The 19,973-nt window shown below is 36.6% G+C and overlaps 2 protein-coding genes across 2 annotated transcripts in view; one reads left to right on the top strand and one right to left on the bottom strand.

The window, feature by feature from the left end:
• The window catches only part of Br140 (bromodomain-containing protein 140), a 109,239-nt gene extending 94,968 nt beyond the window's left edge, over positions 1-14,271 (bottom strand). The window contains exons 1-4 of the mRNA XM_081768223.1: positions 14,124-14,271; positions 8,970-9,197; positions 4,081-4,268; positions 982-1,202 (exon numbers count right to left, since the gene is read on the bottom strand). Coding sequence (XP_081624349.1) covers positions 982-1,202; positions 4,081-4,268; positions 8,970-9,159 — 599 coding nt within the window. The 5' untranslated portion in view covers positions 9,160-9,197; positions 14,124-14,271. The remainder of the gene's footprint in view (positions 1-981; positions 1,203-4,080; positions 4,269-8,969; positions 9,198-14,123) is intronic.
• Positions 14,272-17,855: 3,584 nt separating this feature from the next.
• On the top strand, positions 17,856-19,872 carry Slh (sec1 family domain containing Slh). The gene has a single exon (XM_081768224.1). It carries the CDS (start codon positions 17,973-17,975, stop codon positions 19,869-19,871), a length of 1,899 nt encoding a protein of 632 aa, XP_081624350.1. The 5' UTR covers positions 17,856-17,972; the 3' UTR covers position 19,872.
• The last annotated feature ends 101 nt before the right edge of the window (positions 19,873-19,973 follow it).

Raw genomic sequence — 19,973 nt, forward strand, 5'->3', positions numbered from 1 at the left:
AACTAATCTGTGTGCTTCTGTTCATAATTACCATGCAAATGCCGTTTATTTCTTTTAAAAGTCTATTTCGATTTAAGTCTCTATATAGAAAAGACGTCCTGAGTGAGTGACTGACTGATCAACGCCCAGACCAAACCGTTTACGGTAGAAACCTTAAATTGGACGAGACAGAATTTGTGACTGTTACGACTAAGGAATGATTTTCGGAAATACGACGAAAAAAGGGTTTGAGGATTAGACATTAAATTGGGTATATGGACTTCTCATTTAAAAAAAGTAAGACACATGTTTCACCGTTTTTCGATATTTGACCTAGAAGGGAACAAAAGGGAGTGAGACGGAAAAGGGGTGGAGATTACAATCATTATAATGAAGATGCCCATATCTCGGAATCTCTTAAGCTTACAGGCATGAAATTCGGTATTTGAACTTTTCATTTTAGACTATTAGATAATGTGTTTCAGCGTTTTTTCATATTTGATCTACAAAAGAAGAAAAGAAGTAGGTAAAAAGAAAAGGGGGGGGCGTAATGTTGTGTGCATCAACTCTAAATAAATATGGGGACGGAATTTTGAACACACACAGTTCCTTACACGCAACTATATCTTCAGCAATTTTACCAATGTTTCTTTCAGCGTTTTGGGAACTTTACAGTGTTTTAGGAAGCTGTTTCAATTAATTATGTATATGATTTCATATACTAGCATGTAGATAGAAACTTGATCAACGACTTCTAGGTAATGTGTACTTTGAAAAAGAGATGAAGAGAAGTTTAAGCTGCCGAAATGGTAAGATTCATAAATATAAATATCAGGAATACGCAAGGTACGTTGACTTTATTCTCTTTTATTATACGTAACTGAATATTAAACAAGAAATGATAACTTGAACTTTTTATGATAACATAAAGAATTTTGTCGTTAGTCTCTTATTATGACTTTCCACCCTGAATACGCTCAAGCAGGCGTTTGAAATACTTACCTTATATAGGAATTGGGCCTTTCAGGAGCATCTTCAATATCATAATTCTCTATGCTTCGAAAGCATGGCTCTGGGAGTTTCAGCACCTTCTCCTCCAGGGGTTCTTTTGCACTTTTTTTCGTATCAAGAGAATGTTTGGATGACTTATGGGAAGGGATCTTCGTTGGTTCTTGCTGCACAATTTCTTCTGTGCATGGAGGCAATGATGCTTCATAGTCCTCCTACAAAAATCAATTAATTAGATTATGTAAAGCAAAATGTTAAATTATGAAAAACAAGCTTGCTATAAGGAGTAAAAATATTTTACAATGTTCCGAAAATTAAAATGTCATTTCAGAATACTTTAATATTCTTAAGCAAAATATTTAAGTTTCCGTGAGAAAAGTAACAGTATAATTCCTTACATAAATTATTAAACAAGTACCTGCCAGACTGAAACTTTGCAGAGGACAGCAACATCAATTTGTAACTACTCAAATGAATATGACAAAACTTAGCAAGATTCAAGTTTCAGAGATTCGATTCTCCAAATTACCTACGTGATCTACAAAAGTTTGTTTGAAGAAGCACCCAACATTGAATGCAATGACTGTGCCATTTATTAGACTCAATGAAATAAATAAAAAAAAAAAAAAAAAAAAAAAAAAAAAACCTCCTTATCAGCAGAGATTGGTACATAGTTTTATTTCTTCCCAAACTTGCGCGCTAGGATAATGTAGCGCAAAGGTTGATTTTCTTCTTTGCGGTGAAATACATTTAAACTAAGATCTTATACTTAAACTATGATTATTATATATATATTTCCGTGCATGTGAATTAATATATTATGTGCTACCTCAGTCGACTGATTTTCGTCATTATTTGTAATTAGTTAAATATGTTTCCTTATATCAAGCTGGTGCGTTCTGTTTAAATAGCCTTCTCCATAAAAATCTAAAACAGTTCTGACTTTATAGTAAAGGGAATACCTGGCAATTTTTTTTTTCTTAAAGTAACATACCAACAAATTCTGTAATATGCCGTGTTCGTTCTTAGTCTGTTCAAGTTATTATTTTGTTTTTGCGTAACAATTCTTAATTTCGTGTCATAGGTGTTTATAAATGTTAATTTCGATCAAAGTTATGGGAAAGTATGGTTCCTCCATGACCTTCGTAATACATCGAACGATGCGTTTCTAGTTCCAAAGTACAGAAATACGCTTCTAAAATATCACGCAAATGTTCGTTTGTAATAAAGTGATACGCAGATACTTTGTTCCTTGTTAATCTCTGACAATGTATTGTTTGGTGTGGTAAGATCATTTGTGGCCATGATAAGGAATCAGTGACGTAAGGGTACTGCAGTTGATCCAGCCATCTGAAAATGTCTCATTCAAGAAACTGAGTTACAAGGTTGATTGGAGTTTACCGTCTCTTTCAGCACCGAGACTATATGAGACGTGAAACTACAGTTTTAAGGTGGAATCCGAACCACTGTAACGCGTTCAAGTTTCAGAGCTCTTCCATCGGGAATTAAACCCGGGACCAGTGCACCAAAGGTACGCTCATTCAAGTGAGGAGAGAAATGCTAAATATCTCATTCTGTTCTATCAAGCTTTTATCTCGAAGCAGTGATATCAGTCAAGTATTCAACAGCTCTAAGAAACCGTGGCCAAAAGATAACTCAATGACAGCACCATTTCTATCCTTAACACTTTATTGATTTGTGAAAAAAAAAAAAAAAATCTTTCATTTAACGTCTCACGTTATGCACTTTTAGGCTAAGGGAGACGATGATTAAAGCAAGTGAATGGTGATGGAAGAATTTGTGGGATGAGAAAGTGGGAGGAAACGGGAGTACACCGAGAAAATCTAGGGACATGATGTCCACCACAAACTGACTTGGCTGGGGATCGAGACAGGGACTCCACACACCAGAGGTAAGCGTTCTACTACTGAGCCACCGTGCTCTTTATTCATTTATGCAGTTTAGTATTATCTTGTTTTCATTCCTTAAATTGTCCTGTCCTCTCGTACGTTCTTATTTCTTTTTATTCTGTTTTTTTAAAAAAAGTAATCAGTGGTTGCAATGCTAATTTAAATCAAGCCATTTGCAGGTAAAGATCTCACAGATCCTTACCCACAATACCTCAACTCTCTATCCATAACATTCTTTTATTAGCTGAATAAATTTCATTCGCAGAAATTTGTGATCGCTTTTATATATATATACAAGACAAGGTATTGTAGTGTTTGATGTCTTGTTGCTATGTTGAAACTATATATATATATATATATATATATATATATATATATATATATATATATATATATATATATATATATATATATATATATATATATATATATATATATAGTTTCAACATAGCAACAAGACATCAAACACTACAATACCTTGTCTTGTATACTATATGACAATGCCAGTGTTTCTTTCTCTTTATAAATGTAAGCAAAAGCTATGATCAAAACCAAAGAGTATATATTCAAAGAATCAATGAGATAGGGTGATTCACAGACACTCTTTGGTTCAACTAAGAGTAAAATCACGTGAAATCTTTAAGTTTTACGTCCGACGGTTATGCCGGTTAGGCTAAAGGAGACGGTGATTATGAGAAATGAATGAAATGGGGGAATGAAGAAAGTGGGAGAACCCCGAGAAAACCCACGAGCACGGTGTTTGTCCACCACAAAGTCTACACATGCGCGAGGGGAGATCGAACCAGGGACCCCAAGCACCGGAGGTGAACGCTCTACCACTGAGCCACCGCGCCTCCTCAACTAAGAGTAAAATACCCTGACACTCTCGGTTAAAAAGTAAAGACCAAACAAGTAACATAATGTTAATCCAGCCACAATATTGAAGCATGTGGTGAAACTCAAGTATAATTATGTTAAACATTCGTTTTTTGCAACTTCTTTTATTTTGTTCCCATTCTAATTCCCAATTTTAACCTGATAATTTGATAGTACGATCTACGCAAATACGATAGTTCTTGTTACGTCATCTACTTAATTACACAGAACAGAACACGTAAGTTAATGTTATTTTTGTGTACGTTATCTCACTTATCAAATGTCATTAGACAGAGACTGTTCTTACCTTGGAAATAACTTCCAAAGGTTCATATATGCTTACGCGTTGAATACGACCTCCTATATCAAATTCTACCATCTTCTGAGCTTCTGCATATGTTAGGCCTTCACGTGCTGGCACACCAAGGAGATCTGAGGTCGACTGAAACTGACGCGACTGGTGGTGTGAATGTCTACTTTTCTTTCTCGATGAGACTGAAAATAATAATAATAATAATAATAATAATAATAATAATAATAATAATAATAATAATAATAATAATAATAATAATAATAATAATAATAATAATAATAGCTGAGTCAAACAGGAAATGAAGTTATTATAAGTAGTAGAGGACAAGGAATGTTATATGTATATTCTTTTTCAAGGAAGAGAGATTGGTTAGGACATTCACTAGAAAGATACTGTACCTTAACTACTTGGTGGAAGGAAAAAGAGGAACAGGGCAAAAGAAACTGTCATAACGATATTCAAGCAGAAAATTACTACATCAAGACGAAGAACTGAGCTGAAGACCAAGATTCAAAGGAGTTTCTCAGTTTGCTGCAACTAACCTGCCAGAAGAAATGACAGAATAACTGACGATGACAAAATAATAAAATATAATCCATTGTATCTTTCTTAATGCATAAATTGGTGTAAGAGTTAGCAATATAATCATGAATAATATATCATATCAATGAATAATATAACATATCAGAAGTCAAAATTAAGCATAAAGTTTTCCTCTTGCAAATTAAATCCAACCAATCAATGTTAATTTTCCTTCCTTTTTTTCGTCGATTATTCAATCATGAATGCAAGTACCTTATCTAAATTTAAGGCTCTTTGCTTAAAAATATAACTGACCCTATATCTAACGTAGTGAAAATGTTTTCAAGAGCTTGTCCTTTCCTCTTCTTCAATTAGTCGGAAGAGGAACAACAAAATTCAAGAACTCATATACCTATTTGTTCTTAATTAACACTACATTGTAACACATTTCATAATAAGAAATATAGTTGGCTAAATACGATACTACAGTTCACAATATTAAAAGTTAAAACTAAGTATTTAAAGAAATGAAGTATATAATTAGGATTAGAAATTAGATTTCTAGGCTTTCGGCAGCTATGGTGATATTAGCCCATGACGTATGAAGGATGACGTCCCTCGGCGATCACACTACCCAGCGAAACTGGAGAGGAAGAAAGGAATGGGGAAGGAAGAATGCAGCTTTGGATCATATGTTAGGTACATTCCCAGCATTTGCCCGGTGTGAACGAGAAAAACCTTACTCAGAATGGCTGGATTGAACAAACTTTTACACTTTTTCGACCGAGAGCATTAAAGACTACGTTACGCGGGGCTATTGTATCAAGCGCCAAGAAAGCATCTCAGAACATAATCAATTCTTTCATTTCTCACTCACATCTCCATGACCAGCTGCTCCCACGTCATACCTTTAAGCATGTGCATGACAAGAACTGCCAGGTTGGTTTAACGTTAATGCAGGTTAAAGTTTTGAATAACGCTATTAAAATCACAATCCCAATTCTGCTCTACGCTACCAATGTCCAAATTTGAACTTAGGCGTTAGACTTTTAATTCTTATATCGTTAAGACCCGAACATGTTCCTCTGTAGTTTCTGATTTAGTTTTACGGAAGATTATGACTTCTTTAATATTATGATTCGGTATCTCTTAGTCTTTCAATAGACCTGAAACTCATACGGCCTAAGAACTCAGAATTTCTTCAACAAAATTATTACAGTCAGCTGGTACTGTACTGTCTCAACTCATATATACAAGTCACAAAACCCTAGACAGCTTTCCAGGGACTAAGTCCGAAAAAAATGACACTAGATCCTTATGAATTCTCTTAGGTCTGACTCATTTTCCCTGTTCTTTTGTCACTGACAGGGTTAGAAATAGTACTCTTATGTGCATAACATCATTTTGCTATCTATACGGTGTACTATCAAAACGTAGCTACCGTACAGGGTAATACTGGAATTTTGAAAAAAGAGACATGGAAGTAATATCAAAAATAAAAATAAGCTTTGATGACTACTCATCTGTGTTACTTGTATTGTTAAACAGTTTCACTGTCAATTCCAATGTCCTCTACATGCTCTTGTTCACTGACCTTTCTTGGATCTAAAATCAGAAGTAATTTATCAAAAACCCACTGAAATCAGCAGGCTACAAGAAGAAAGAATTTTTGAAAACGTTCTGCTGATTTCTGGCAACATACGACTAATCCTATCCATCTTTTGTACAGGAGTCAGACATGGAAACCATTACTTTTTTCCTCAAGAGCTCAAGAAACAAAATAAAAACACATTTATTTGCTATGTCTATTACAAATTTCATGACGCAGTAAAAATGTTATGTTAATAGAGCTGAAAGTAAAATCGAAGAGCCGATATGTGTTTTATAAATTTTGCCACGGATACGGCGGGTTTTTGTTTTTCAAACCAGGATTTTAAAACAACCATTCCCTCAGCGAAGCATTATTTGCATTTTTTTTTTTAAAGGCCGTTGACCTCTTTACGGTCTTCCATAAACGCCTTGTGCCATCTGTAGACTTGCTTTTGTGATAAGCATTCATCCTCGAGGCCCTGTTGAACAATTGAAAAAGTTTCCGTTGCAGACTTGCCGACCTCTACACAAAACTTGATAGTATCTTTGTTCCAGTGAGCGCAGCATCGCGACTTGTACAAGAGACGAAACAGAGGTTTACGAAATCGCCAATTTTTCACCTCCTAGAGCCCGGGAATAACTGAGCAAGCACTCGCTCGGTAGTTGACTTATACCATTACAGATCCCAGCGGATAGAGCGCGCTGCAATGCTCAGAGTCGCTTCATAATCAAATTTATCCCACTTTTCGGACAGACCTTGTATACCTTTGACCACAGAGCAATACACGAAAACTAGCTGAAATATCTGTTCTATGCACGAGAAGAATAGATGTATACAAAGTATTTGAAAGATAATACAACTGAACTTCCCTTTCCTCCATCCTAGGATGAGTATTTGAATTAAAATTAAATTATAAATATCCAGCTAGGCCTGAGTGCTACTTTTCAAAATTCATCTGAAACAGTTCAAACGTTTTCCCGTGATAGTGAAAGAAACAATGCCGATAATCATTTTTATATCTGGAGAAAAATGCTATAGAAAATGAAATGAAATGAAATCTTTGCACGGTTATGCCGGTTAGGCTAATGGAGACGGTGATTATGAGAAATGAATGAAAGTGGGAGGTGGAATGAAGAAAGTGGGAGGAAACGGGAGGACCCCGAGAAAACCCACGCACACGATGTTTGTCCACCACAAAGTTCGCTTGGCGGGGGCTGGGATCGAACCCGAGATCCTAAGCACCAGAGGTGAACGCTCTACCACTGAGCCACCGCGGCCCCAAAAATGCTATAGAATTTGCCCCCTTCTCCCCACCTTTGAAAAGGAGCTTTCGGAAACGCTGGATACATCCACTTACTCTTAATAAGGAGTTCATATTTGGACTTTCAACTCGCTACCATGAGAGCTCGTGACATACTCTATTTTCCTTTCCCCTTTGGATACGTATTTTAATAAAAACGATATGATAAATAATCCAGTTCAGTATATACGCAGAGCGTAGTCCTCATCGTTCCGCTCGTAGCCTTTCTACCGCCTTAACGTAACCCTTAAAACCGTTCACCACATCATATATGAGGATTAAAAGTTCCGTTCCTTAAAATTCTAATTCAGCAAGTACTCTTTCCTTGTGATTTGCATCAGTGGAATGCACTTTGCAGGAAATCGTTCCAAATAAATAAATAAACATATGATTTCCTTTTAATGTGAGAAGACTATATCCTTCAAATAGCTCCGTAGGAAAAAAATCGCATGCTGACAAATCAGGTGACCGTGGAGGTCATTCAACCTTCGAAACCAGAGATGCTATGCTGTTGAAACATCCCTCAGATGACTGTCACTGAATTTCGTACTGTATGGTCAGAATAATACTCCTTTCTTTCTTGAAATCAAGAGATAAAAAAGGTTTCATTGAAACACATACCTACAATAGGCATACATACAAGGCATAGGGGGGAGGGGCGGATAAATTTTCTGTAAAAAATTTAATATCTAACTAACTCCTGAATTTGAGAAGTAAGTTGAGTTGAGTTAATTTTGAGTTTAACGTCCTTTTCAGCAGCGAGGCTATATGAGACGTGGACCTACTGATTAACGTGAAATCCGAACCACATGAGCTCCCGCCGGGAATCGAACCCGGGTCTCCCCGCCAAAGGCGCGTACGCTAACCGCTTAGCCACGGAAGAGCTCAATTTGAGAAGTGAAACCTAGCATGTAGGCTCTTCATTAAGAACAAGGGAATATGTGTTTCAGCGTTTTCGAAGATTTGCTTCAAAGGAGGAAAGGGGTATCGTTTCTATAATATTTAAGTTTCTCTATTGAGAAAGTATCGAATGTAAAGTTTCGCTTAAGTTGGAGGTGTGGAATCTGGCACAGTTCTTAATTAGAAATAATGAAATATGTTCCAGCGTAAAGAAATACATGTTTCTAAAAATTTCGCTTCTAGGTGTACAAAGGAGATCATTTTTATAATATTCAAATTTCCCATTTCTTTATCAGAAAATGTCCGAGCTAGATGTGCTAAAGTTGGATGTCTGAAATTAGGTCAGGTTGGCAAAGAAATTTGCTCGCTTTGTTTGTTTATGCAGATCACTCGCTCATTCATTCATTCACTCATACCTCCCTCTTACTCTCTCTTTCATTCACTCTCCACTAAAATATTAATATCAAAATGTTTTATGAAAATTAATTCTTTTTCACCTTTAGCATGAGAAGTTAACAAATATCTTTACAAAAATATCATGTAGGCTCAATATTACAAACTGACACTAACCTGGAGTCGCACGCTGAGGAGAAGGATTGTTGTTCGGTGAATTGTGGTCGTAATTACACAAATGGTATTGTAATCCACACAAACTTTTATATATCTTTCCACATTCTTGAATGGGACATTCATATGGAGGTTTGGAAGACGATGCTCTTAAATTCTTCAAGTACTGGTACACGTCGAAATCCAGACCCATTTTTTCGTTTTTTTAACAATTAATCCACTTTGTAAATCCTGTAACAGAAAACTTTGCATTAGACTAAAATTGCTGTCTATTTTTTATCTTACACTGATCTATAGTTTGTTCTGGGAATCCTAATCGGACTGTTATATTTTTGGTATGACTCCAGTAACCAATCTTCATAAACTGAAAGAAAATTGGCACAAACAATTGCAGGAAACTGACTCTGTGTTGAGGAAGAAAGACCAGTGCAAATCCCGCGTTCGAATCAGTATGATATCGTGTATAAAAAGTTACGTCTTACAGCCTACAAGCTACAGTTTGTTCAAAAACTTCAGTTTAATGACAAGCCTTGCAGAGCGGAGGGAACTACTTCGCGCAAAATTACCGTATTGTTGGATTATGGGAAAGTAACGAGCATTTGCATCCTGAACATGACTGCATGCGTACATAGACGCTCCAGTTGGTATCCCAACGGAGAGAAGAGAACTGACATTCTATTAATTTTAACAAAATGGGTCCAAACTTCCCTAACCTTAAACTAACACGACTCTATCCTACCCTACTCATCCATACCTTACTCTACTCTACCCTATCCTACTTTATTACACCTTTTAAAGCGGTCCTTAAAATTGATGATTTTTAAATTTTCGTAGCTGTTATTACGCTTTTTGTCGAAAACCAAGTGGAGGACCAACGTCGGAATAAATGCCCTCAACATACTGTATCTCATGAAAAAGGGCACTTGTATAGGTTAGATCCAGGGTTGGCAAAAACCATGTTTTTTATTAAAAAAACCAAAAAACCCAGCTTTTTTGGTTTAAACCAGGTTTTTATGGTTTAAATGATTTGCTCTATATATTCATATAATATATGGACAGAAATAAGTTTGTTTCGCCTTGATGTTATTATGCAATAACCGGGTTATGCTGGAAGGGGTCACATAAGCTTAAAGAGGAATAAAAACCGCTTCTCGAGTTACATCCGAGAGAAATTGTCCTCCATTTGAACTCAGAACCAGGACTAATTGGCCACAAATGCGATACGTCTGCCGACTCACTCACGAAGGAATCCTGATAAAGAAAATACGTTGTACTGATCTTTACATGCTTCTTAATATAACTGTCAAGAGTCATTTCAGAAGAACAAAAAGATAAACAGTTGCACAAGTGAAACCATTACACAGAATTACATATGGACAATTTCAAAGTACTACGGAGTACAGAAGAACTAATTTAGTTCAAGTTAGTTAACAACGACTTTTATTGGTCCAAATTAAAGAAATACACCGACTTAATCTGCATATCAATAAGAAAAGTGAATAAAGATACGATACTTATTTCACTAAATGCCTCTCGTGGGGTCTGTATGACCTCCCCCCCCTCCACACACACACACACAAAGTACGGCATTTTCGATGTATTTTATCAATAGTAAACATTCAAACGAAACAATATTTAGAATTTTTTCTTCGATTGCAACTACATAACAATAATAACTACAAAAAAATCACAAAATAAACATTTATAAACTTGTAAAAAAAAAAAAAAAAAAAAAGTTCCTTTTGTAGTATAATCTTTTTGAGTAATAAATGGGGAATTTAGGTCTGAATATAATGCGAATAATATACGGGAGTGAAACGTGATAACCCACAAATGTATGTTCAGCAAGATTTTACAAACACTTACACTTTTAAGATTTTTTTTTTTTTTGTTTGTTTTTTGGTTTAAACCAGTTTTTTTTTTTTAACCAGTTGGTTTAAACCAAGGTTTAAACCAGCCAACCCTGGTTAGATCACTTGAAACCTTACACTAATAAACATACAATACACGTTCCCTACAGTGTGCAGAAACACTGCGTCCACTGTGAGGCCAAACCAGGCAATTCTTGGCAAAAACTCGAAAAATGAAGTAAAAGATTGACTCGATATAATTTGTTATAATGAAACCTTAATAGTGTACACATAAGATAATGTGCAGGAAAGGAAGTGATAGCAGCTTACAATGAGCTCATGGCACGTGTAAACTTGGTTAACCGCCGAAGCCGGAGAGGCGCTGCTTAGTAACAGAAGATAGGAAGTTGACTTTGAATGCGACTATTCCTACATTGCGTGCAGATATTCAGTGGCTGGTAAACATGGTAACACCACCCACATGGATGTGTAGTAGTACTACTTAATATCATATTTGGAAAATGCTGTAATACTGAAAGCATATAAATTATGGTCAAACGATAGAATGGTAGAAAATATGGCATAATATGTCTGTGAATTTTTAATATGTCGTAACGGAACCATTGTTCTTACTGTATGCAAAGAGAAAATCTGCACGTATTTGCACTTGTGGGAAATATAGCGCATGAAAATGTTTGACGAAAACCACATCCTTGATGCAATGCTGCTTTTGAATTGAGCTGGGATGAATGTGAGAGCAAGTGTTAGGTTATTAGAGGTGTGATCCCCATGCACGCACTGACAAAGTTGAACATAAGACGATTCTGGGAACTTTGCCCCTAGACCTCGTTGGGGGTTTCGCCCCAAGTACTATCTTGTTCCCAACATCTAGTCATACTTCTCTGGCATTCACCAACAGAACTAAACTTTAGTCAATCATATTTGATTAATGGTGGCGACATTTTGAAACGCCAATGTTTGCTAAACCATCTACGGACCATAAGGTAGCACCATATTAAAAATTGTCTTGATCAATTCAGTGTTTTGTTTTTTGTGATGCGTACACAGAAGTGACACTGGAATCAACTGTAATGAGCTTCCGCTCTTTGCAGCTCAGTGTGTTCCAATCAAAGCCCTGAAATGAGCACAAGTATGAAACAACCTGAACAGGTTATCGATGCGTGTAAACCATATGTTTAATATTCATTGTGATAACGAATCTTCCAGAGCTTTGAAATAATTTTGAGAAGCAAGAACTTTCCTTTAATTTTACTATTCTTCAGTTGTAAATTGAATAACTACACTTTTTCCTTTCATGCACAAGAATGTAAGCCAATAGTAAATTGCCAAATCAAAGCATATTGCCCACGCGCGTTTTTATGCTAATTATATAATTTAATTTAGGCGAGAATATAAGGAATACTCTCTTTTGTGATGTAAAACTATATTTTCATGAAATAACGTCGAAATAAATAAACATTCCAGTTCATGGGATCTTCTTTTACATTTTCAAAGACATGTTTATATAGTGCATCTTGGTGCGTGCCACTTAAAAACTTTTTTTTTCTTTTTTTTTTGGGGGGGGGGGGGCTTGTAAATTTATTTTATGTCCAAATCTTTCTTCTACATATTAAATATATTACTGTAGTCACTGCACACACCGAACTAAATGGTCTTCTTACAATTTTCTGTTTCATATTGTGCATTCCTACTTTTTCCCAAGAATTCAGTGCTTTGGCCCCACTGTGCCTCGGTGGAAATTAATATGCTACATAGTCGTCTTTTAAACGCACTCATCATTCATTTTAACCCTGGTATACTACTCGCTATGGTTTGACACTTGTAACCTTTTACTTGTAAACATAACATAATGGTTTCCTTCATTCTGAAAAATTTTTCGTCAGTGGAAATGGGGTGACTCAAGCAGACGGTTCTACCGAATAGAAAGTGGTATACCAGGGTTAAAATGAATGAGGAGTGCGTTTAAAAGACGAGGTCCATGTTCCGTTAAGGGGGTCCAAAACTAACCTAACCTAATATAACGTTATATTATGTAATCAAACGAAAATCAATGGAAAGAAGTGAAGAAATTGCAAATTTTGTGTGGAAGAAATGAGTAGACCCCCATTAACGGAACACTGACCGAAAATTCATTAAGTAAAATGCGATTTGAAACATTTTTTTTTATGTAGGAATGAGAGTGTGAATATAAATAGTTATGTTAGTGCATAGAATATTGGGGCAATGTTTAACAGAAGGGGTCCCGCTGTTTTTTCTAAAAAATGTTACTAGTTTAAGTTAGGTTAGATTTAATTAGTTTTTGTCAGGTAAAAGTACTTGCATCTTCTATTTCTCTAGTAAATTTTGCATTTTTTACGTACTTCTAGACCCTTTCTGCTAAACATTTACCGAATATTGATATGAATGATAATGAAAGTATTGTAATTTTAGATGTGCTCTTTTAATATCGTTTATGCGTAAACCTCCATCGCTGACGCGCCTGCTCCGTGGACGCATCCCTCGCTATCGTTCGGGGCCCCCTACTATGCTCCTTCCTTGACTCGTGCAATGTAGTGGCCACATACCACAGGTTGGATCGTGTTTTATGCACTACTTTTATGCTATACGTCTATACTGTAATTATATTGAGCCCTCCTGAAGTCAATCTGCAAGCAGTAATGGAGCTCCTCGTTTAGTTCGTGCTCTACTAAAAGAAATATGAAGCTCTAACCTAACCTTAAAATGTAAGAAATGTGTCAAAATTTGGTAGAAACGTCTACTCGAGTAATGCCGTGAAAATTAATAACGAGACTCATCTTTCATAGCAATCAACTCATTTTAACCATGGAACTTTTATTTTTATGCCGTGCAATTTTCATCTACACCCCGTTTTACCCATAAAATTTCCAATTTGTGTCCTGGAATTAGCCATCAAATTATGCTAGTGTCACAAGTCTCTTTAATTTCATACATAATACGAAGGGTACGCGTCTACAACTTGAAATAATTCCATCAAAATAATCACATAATTAAGTCACCTGGAATACTTATTACTTAACTTAAAATTTACATATAAAAAGCACATTAAATTTGTTTTTGAGTGACCAAATTATGACTTGTTTATACTGAATTCAAAAAGAAATGGCTTTGCAAAATAGCTTGCTTGATGTCCAAGACGCTACGTCTTTTAACGAAGATCTTACAGTGCGTTTCAATGTTACAAGAGAAATCTAATACATTAATAAAAGTCCTACATATTTACACATAATTATATCCCATATAATAAAAAAATAAAGCACATACGCACCGTTAATATAAACAATTCCCTAACTTCAACTCCTCTTTTTCAGTTTTATTTTCTTTTTCAGCAGCGTCGTACCGGAACCGGAAAAGAGTTGCAGATGCAGTTTGTCCTGTTGCGATATGACCAACCAAATTCATACTTCTGCGCTCAGATTCACCGTGAATGCCATCTTGCCTAAAAAGACAAGAAAAATAGCTTCTCACTGCTTGCCATACACAAATTGTTTAAAGTGATACCCTACTTAATGGATATGTACACAGTTTATTATTTATGTAGTTCTGTCATAAGGAAAAGTACTATATACTATAAATATTTCGTAGAGGTAGGAGTTGCAGTCCTGAGTATACTGGGTGCGTATTCAGTTTAGAAGGACTTAACTATTATGACATAAATATGACATCTGGATAAATGCAATTTTATGTACATACAGTGTAAAACACAAACCAACTCGTGCTGGGCGGTCATTAAAAACCAATGCTATTTGAACGAATTATGCACAGCGAAAATGTGGGCCTACGCGAGGGTGCGTTGTAGGAAGCAGGTGGCGCAGGGTATGTACGTAAGCGAGATTAGTCGTGACGACTGTGTTCCTCACATTATTAAATGTCCTATGTGTCAGACAGACATGCTGCACTATTTTAGTGACCCCGCGTAGCGTAGTTGCTCGCCTTTGGTGCGAGCTGTCCCGGGTTCGATTCCCCCTGGAGGCAGTCGGTTGAAAAAGTGTGAAACGCTTTTTCAGGTTAAGAACCCTGAATGAGATTTTCCTGGTTTCTCCTCATTCACACCAGGCAATTCCGGGGTGGTACCTAACTTATAGATCCCTGGCCGCTTCCTTCCTTCCCCGGATAGTATGCTCACCGAGGGACGTCATCCCTCATGTACGTGACGGGCTAAATGGCCATCGATGCCGAAAGCCCAGAAATCTAATTCCTAATCATAATCCTAAGCTATACCATTTTATGAGGGGCATTCTATATTTATGAAATATGAACTTCTCTGTTATATGGGTATAGATACGACTCTTGAAGAGCATTTCTTTACTGTTGCGAACAATGACTTAATACTGCATTTATACACAAATTCATTCAGTCGTGGCTTACTAACTATTATGTGCTTAGAAGTGTAAATCATATGCACTGACATTTTAACCATCGGAAAGCACTTGTGCTGAATTTACACTTGTAACTAAACTCTTCTAAACTTAAAATACAACTGTATTACTTAGTATTAAACTCTGCCGATATGTAAAACGCACGGAAAAATGTGGGGAAGTCTAATTTGCTCATTTTATATCGAGAACAGATCTGAACGAATCCCTGCGGGGCTTCTAACCCGTTTCTACTCCTACCGCTACCCTTACTCCTACTTCTACTTCTACTATTACTTATACTATGGATCCGTATAGTAAAACCAGTGTTGGGAAGTAAAGTAACGCAAGTAACGCGTTACTTGTAACGCGTTACTTTTTAAGTAACGTTTCCTAGTAACGCGTTACATCTTTTCCAAAGTAACTGTAACGGTAACGCGTTACAAATTTTTAAGTAACGTACCTAGTTTGCGTTACTTTTTCCGCGTTACATTTCGGATGAGTAACTACAATATATGTATATTTTTTTCGGAAACAAATGCTTCTTTCCTGTAAGTGAATTTCTCAGAATGAAACAATCGAGCATGAACTACGTATGTCAGTGACCGACAGTCACAGACACACAGAGAACAGATAAGTTCGTAGTGTCATTTGCTGTTTTTTGAAGATGAGGACAGCCTTAGGGAAATTACGTGTACTGATTGCAAGCACCTGGAAGATTTTGTCGTAGATTTTGACAACTCCAAATCAATACATTCAGTGAGTGAAATAGGAGTGCAATGATACTGGTAGTCTATTTTACTTTAATTGGTGTTGTTTTTATAAAGATGGAGAACGAAAATATTTTACTGTTCGAACATTTGAAAGAATACTTTTTCTAAAGAGCTGAGGATGATGGTGGACAGAATTTAAAAGTAAAGTGTCTGAAGTGCCCCGGCGGAAAATATTTATCAACAACTAGGGTGCCATAATTAACGATTTACAGTCAGAGGTTAATATGAATAAACTGTGTTCTGATGAGCAGGCCTACTTTATTACTAGAAAATAGTTTGTTGATGGTATGTAATATTGGAGTTATTTCAGATCAGTTTCAAGTCGAGTCGAGTCAAGTCGAGTTTCGAGTCAAATCAAGGGTAATATCCTCGAGTCGAGTTCCGAACCGATTCAGTTTCTCCCGTCGAGTTTCGAGTCCAGTCGAGTTTGATAAATGGCTTGTTCGTTTTAAGTCGTCTTGAAATCATGGCCTGATTACACTGGAAAACGAAAGCCATGAGAAATGTAAGCTAAACAGTAATATGGAATACTTTTAGTGTTGCTCACGAGAAGGGACACTGCTCGCATCTCGTCTCGTCTCGATAGCTATTTTTTTAACAAGCTCAGCTCGGCTCGACTCAACTGAGAAGATGGCTCGAGCCGGCTCACTTGGGGTGAACCATCGGCTCGAGCTGGCTTGGTAGGGATGAGCCATTTGCTCGGTTCGGCTCAACTGAGCCGAGGGCTCTAGCCGAGTCGGTTGAGTGAGCTGTTGGCTCGGCTCACTTCTTGGTTCGGGTCGATAGTGAATGAGCTGTGAGCCGAGTTGCTCGAGTCGTTGACAATTCGGGCTGAGCAGTTTTGAAGATATTTGGCCAGTGCCCTATAACACTTAACAGTGTTTGGCTTGAGCCCGAATACTCAACGTAGACCTTCAACCCAAATTCAGAAGCTCGTAAACAATGTCCTTGACTCCTAGACTTCACGACTACCGAGGTTGGTAATCAACTAGTTTTTTAGTATTCAAATACAAACCGCCCATCTTTCATTTTTATATACAGTGTTGTTATAATTAATAATAATAATAATAATAATATAAGTTGTAGTAGTAGTAGTGTTATTGATAATAATTATACTGTCTATGTAATATACTTGAAGAAGTACTCGAAACTACACACCGGATTTGGCTCGAGTCGACTCGAAACTCGACCCCAATTCGAGTCGAGTTGGAGGAAATTTTTCGAGCCTAGTTCTCGATTCGATCTCAAAGGTGTCTGTTTCTAGTCGAATCGAGTTTCAAAGAAAACTCGCACGTGTCCATCCCTACAAGTAACGCAGTATGGCATTTTATCAATGTTACATTATATTGAAGTGTTCATATATCAAGTAAAAATTTGTCCTTACATTTACATAAAGCGACTCAGAACGTGCAATAATAATAATAATAATAATAATAATAATAATAATAATAATAATAATAATAATAATAATAATAATAATAATAATAATAGCGGTAGTAATAGTAGTACGGAAAATTGAAGTCATATTTTTTTTCACATTTTTAAAGTTTTGGACCTAAAAGTAACGCGTTAGTAACGCGTTACTTTCGAAGTAAAGTAACTGTTACTTTTTTGGAGCAAGTAACGAGTTACTAACGCGTTACATTTTAAAAGAAAGTAAAGTAACTTGTAACGCGTTACATTTTTACAAGTAACTTACCCAACACTGTGTAAAACTGCACAGAAATTTGTTCCTAATAAGCATGTTTTTCCAGGTAGAGTTCTGAATTTTAACCTGTAAATTTTACAAAATATGATGTTTACCTATACGTTACCAGCACCTATCATCTAGAAGAGAAGAAGTAATATAAAAACTGAAACTGCTTCTGCTCAAGAGATGACTTCCGTTTTGTTGCGTTGGAGCAGATTGCAGTGTATTGTGTGCTGTGTGTGGAAGGTTGTGTTAGTAGTGTTATTTAAGTTAAAATTTTATACAAACCTTGAGGAAAAATGGTTTCTCTTAGGGAGAAACAAATCAGTGCGTTAAAACAAATGCTTAATTTGAATCAAACACCCAGCAAAGGTGTAGCAGCAGAACCTGTGTGGAAAGTGCTAATCTATGATCGTTTTGGGCAGGATATCATTTCTCCTTTAATATCTGTCAAAGAACTCAGAGAATTGGGGGTCACATTACATGTTCAGCTTCATTCAGACCGCGATCCAATTCCAGATGTACCAGCAGTGTATTTTTGCATGCCTACAGAAGAAAACTTGGGCAGAATCGGTCAGGATTTACAAAATACTTTGTATGACGTGTATTATTTAAATTTCATATCGCCTATTTCTAGGCAAAGATTAGAAGATCTAGCTGCGGCAGCGTTACAGGCTAATTGTGTAACACATATTCAAAAAGTTTATGACCAGTATTTAAATTTCATTTCTTTGGAAGATGATATGTTTGTCCTTCGTCATCAAAATAGTGATGCGATATCGTATTATGCTATTAACAAAGGCGAGATAAAGGATACCGAAATGGAAAATATAATGGACACTATAGTAGACAGCTTGTTTTCAGTTTTTGCTACACTAGGAACTGTGCCGATTATAAGAAGTCCCCGTGGAAATGCAGCTGAAATGGTAGCCGAGAAGTTGGATAAAAAGCTACGAGAAAATTTAAGAGATACAAGGAATAGCCTTTTCCTTATGGATGCCACCCAAACAAGTCATTTCAGCTTTCAGAGACCACTACTAATAGTGCTAGATCGAAACGTAGATATGGCAACTCCTCTGCATCACACCTGGACCTATCAAGCATTAGCACATGATGTATTAGATCTCTCACTAAATAGAGTTATTGTTGAAGAGAATATTGGGAAGTCTGCAGGAGGTGGAGCTAAGGCTAAAACAAGAGCTTGTGATTTAGACGCTAGAGACAAATTTTGGGAAGGCCATAAAGGAAGTCCCTTCCCTACAGTGGCGGAAGCAATTCAAGAAGAGCTTGAACACTACCGTGCGTCTGAAGAGGAGGTTAAAAAGTTAAAGGCATCGATGGGGCTAGACAATGAGAGTGACACTGCATTTTCAATGGTGTCAGATAATACAGCAAGGTTGACAAGTGCAGTGAATTCACTCCCACAGTTATTAGACAAAAAGCGATTGATTGATATGCATACAACTATTGCTACTGCGATTCTCAACCATATTAAAACAAGGCGATTGGATACTTTTCTAGAAATCGAAGAGAAAATAATGAGTAAAGCGACATTAGATAGAAGTATCATTGATATCTTAGCCGATCCAGATGGTGGTACTCCTGAAGACAAAATGCGCCTATTTATTATTTATTATATTTGTACTCATTCGATATCGGAAGCGGAGTTTGAAAGGTGTACAACAACGCTTCAGAATGCAGGCTGTGATCTCTCACCGCTCTCATACATAAAAAGGTGGAAGGCTTACACAAAAATGGCCGCAGCTCCAAATCAGTATGTAGGTGGTGGGACAAGAACAGTGAGCATGTTTTCGAAATTGATGTCACAAGGCTCGTCATTTGTAATGGAAGGCGTTAAAAATCTGGTATTGAAGAAACATAACTTACCTGTTACGAGAATACTGGATGAGCTTATGGAACTAAAAACTTCGCAAGAAACAGAGGACTACCGGTATTTCGATCCGAAACAGCTCCGAGTTACAGACAGTTCTCAGATCACGAGAAACAAGTCACCGTTCCAAGAGGCTATAGTGTTTGTAGTGGGTGGTGGCAATTACATTGAATACCAAAATTTAGTGGACTACGTGCGAGGAAAAGCCAGTGCAAGTAACAAGCGAGTGATTTACGGTTGTTCTACGTTGAACAATGCAAAACAGTTCTTAAAACAATTGTCCCTCCTGGGACAGGAAATTCACTGATACCATGTTGCGAGTACAAACTGTTGCCTGCACCCTTCTTTTACATCATCTGAGTATGGTTATGTATATTGCTGTACATAGTACACTTTCATTTTATTTCCG

The sequence above is a fragment of the Thermobia domestica genome, chromosome 8, assembly GCF_964235325.1.
Source record: "Thermobia domestica chromosome 8, izTheDome1.hap1.1, whole genome shotgun sequence".
Lineage (NCBI taxonomy): Eukaryota > Metazoa > Arthropoda > Insecta > Zygentoma > Lepismatidae > Thermobia > Thermobia domestica.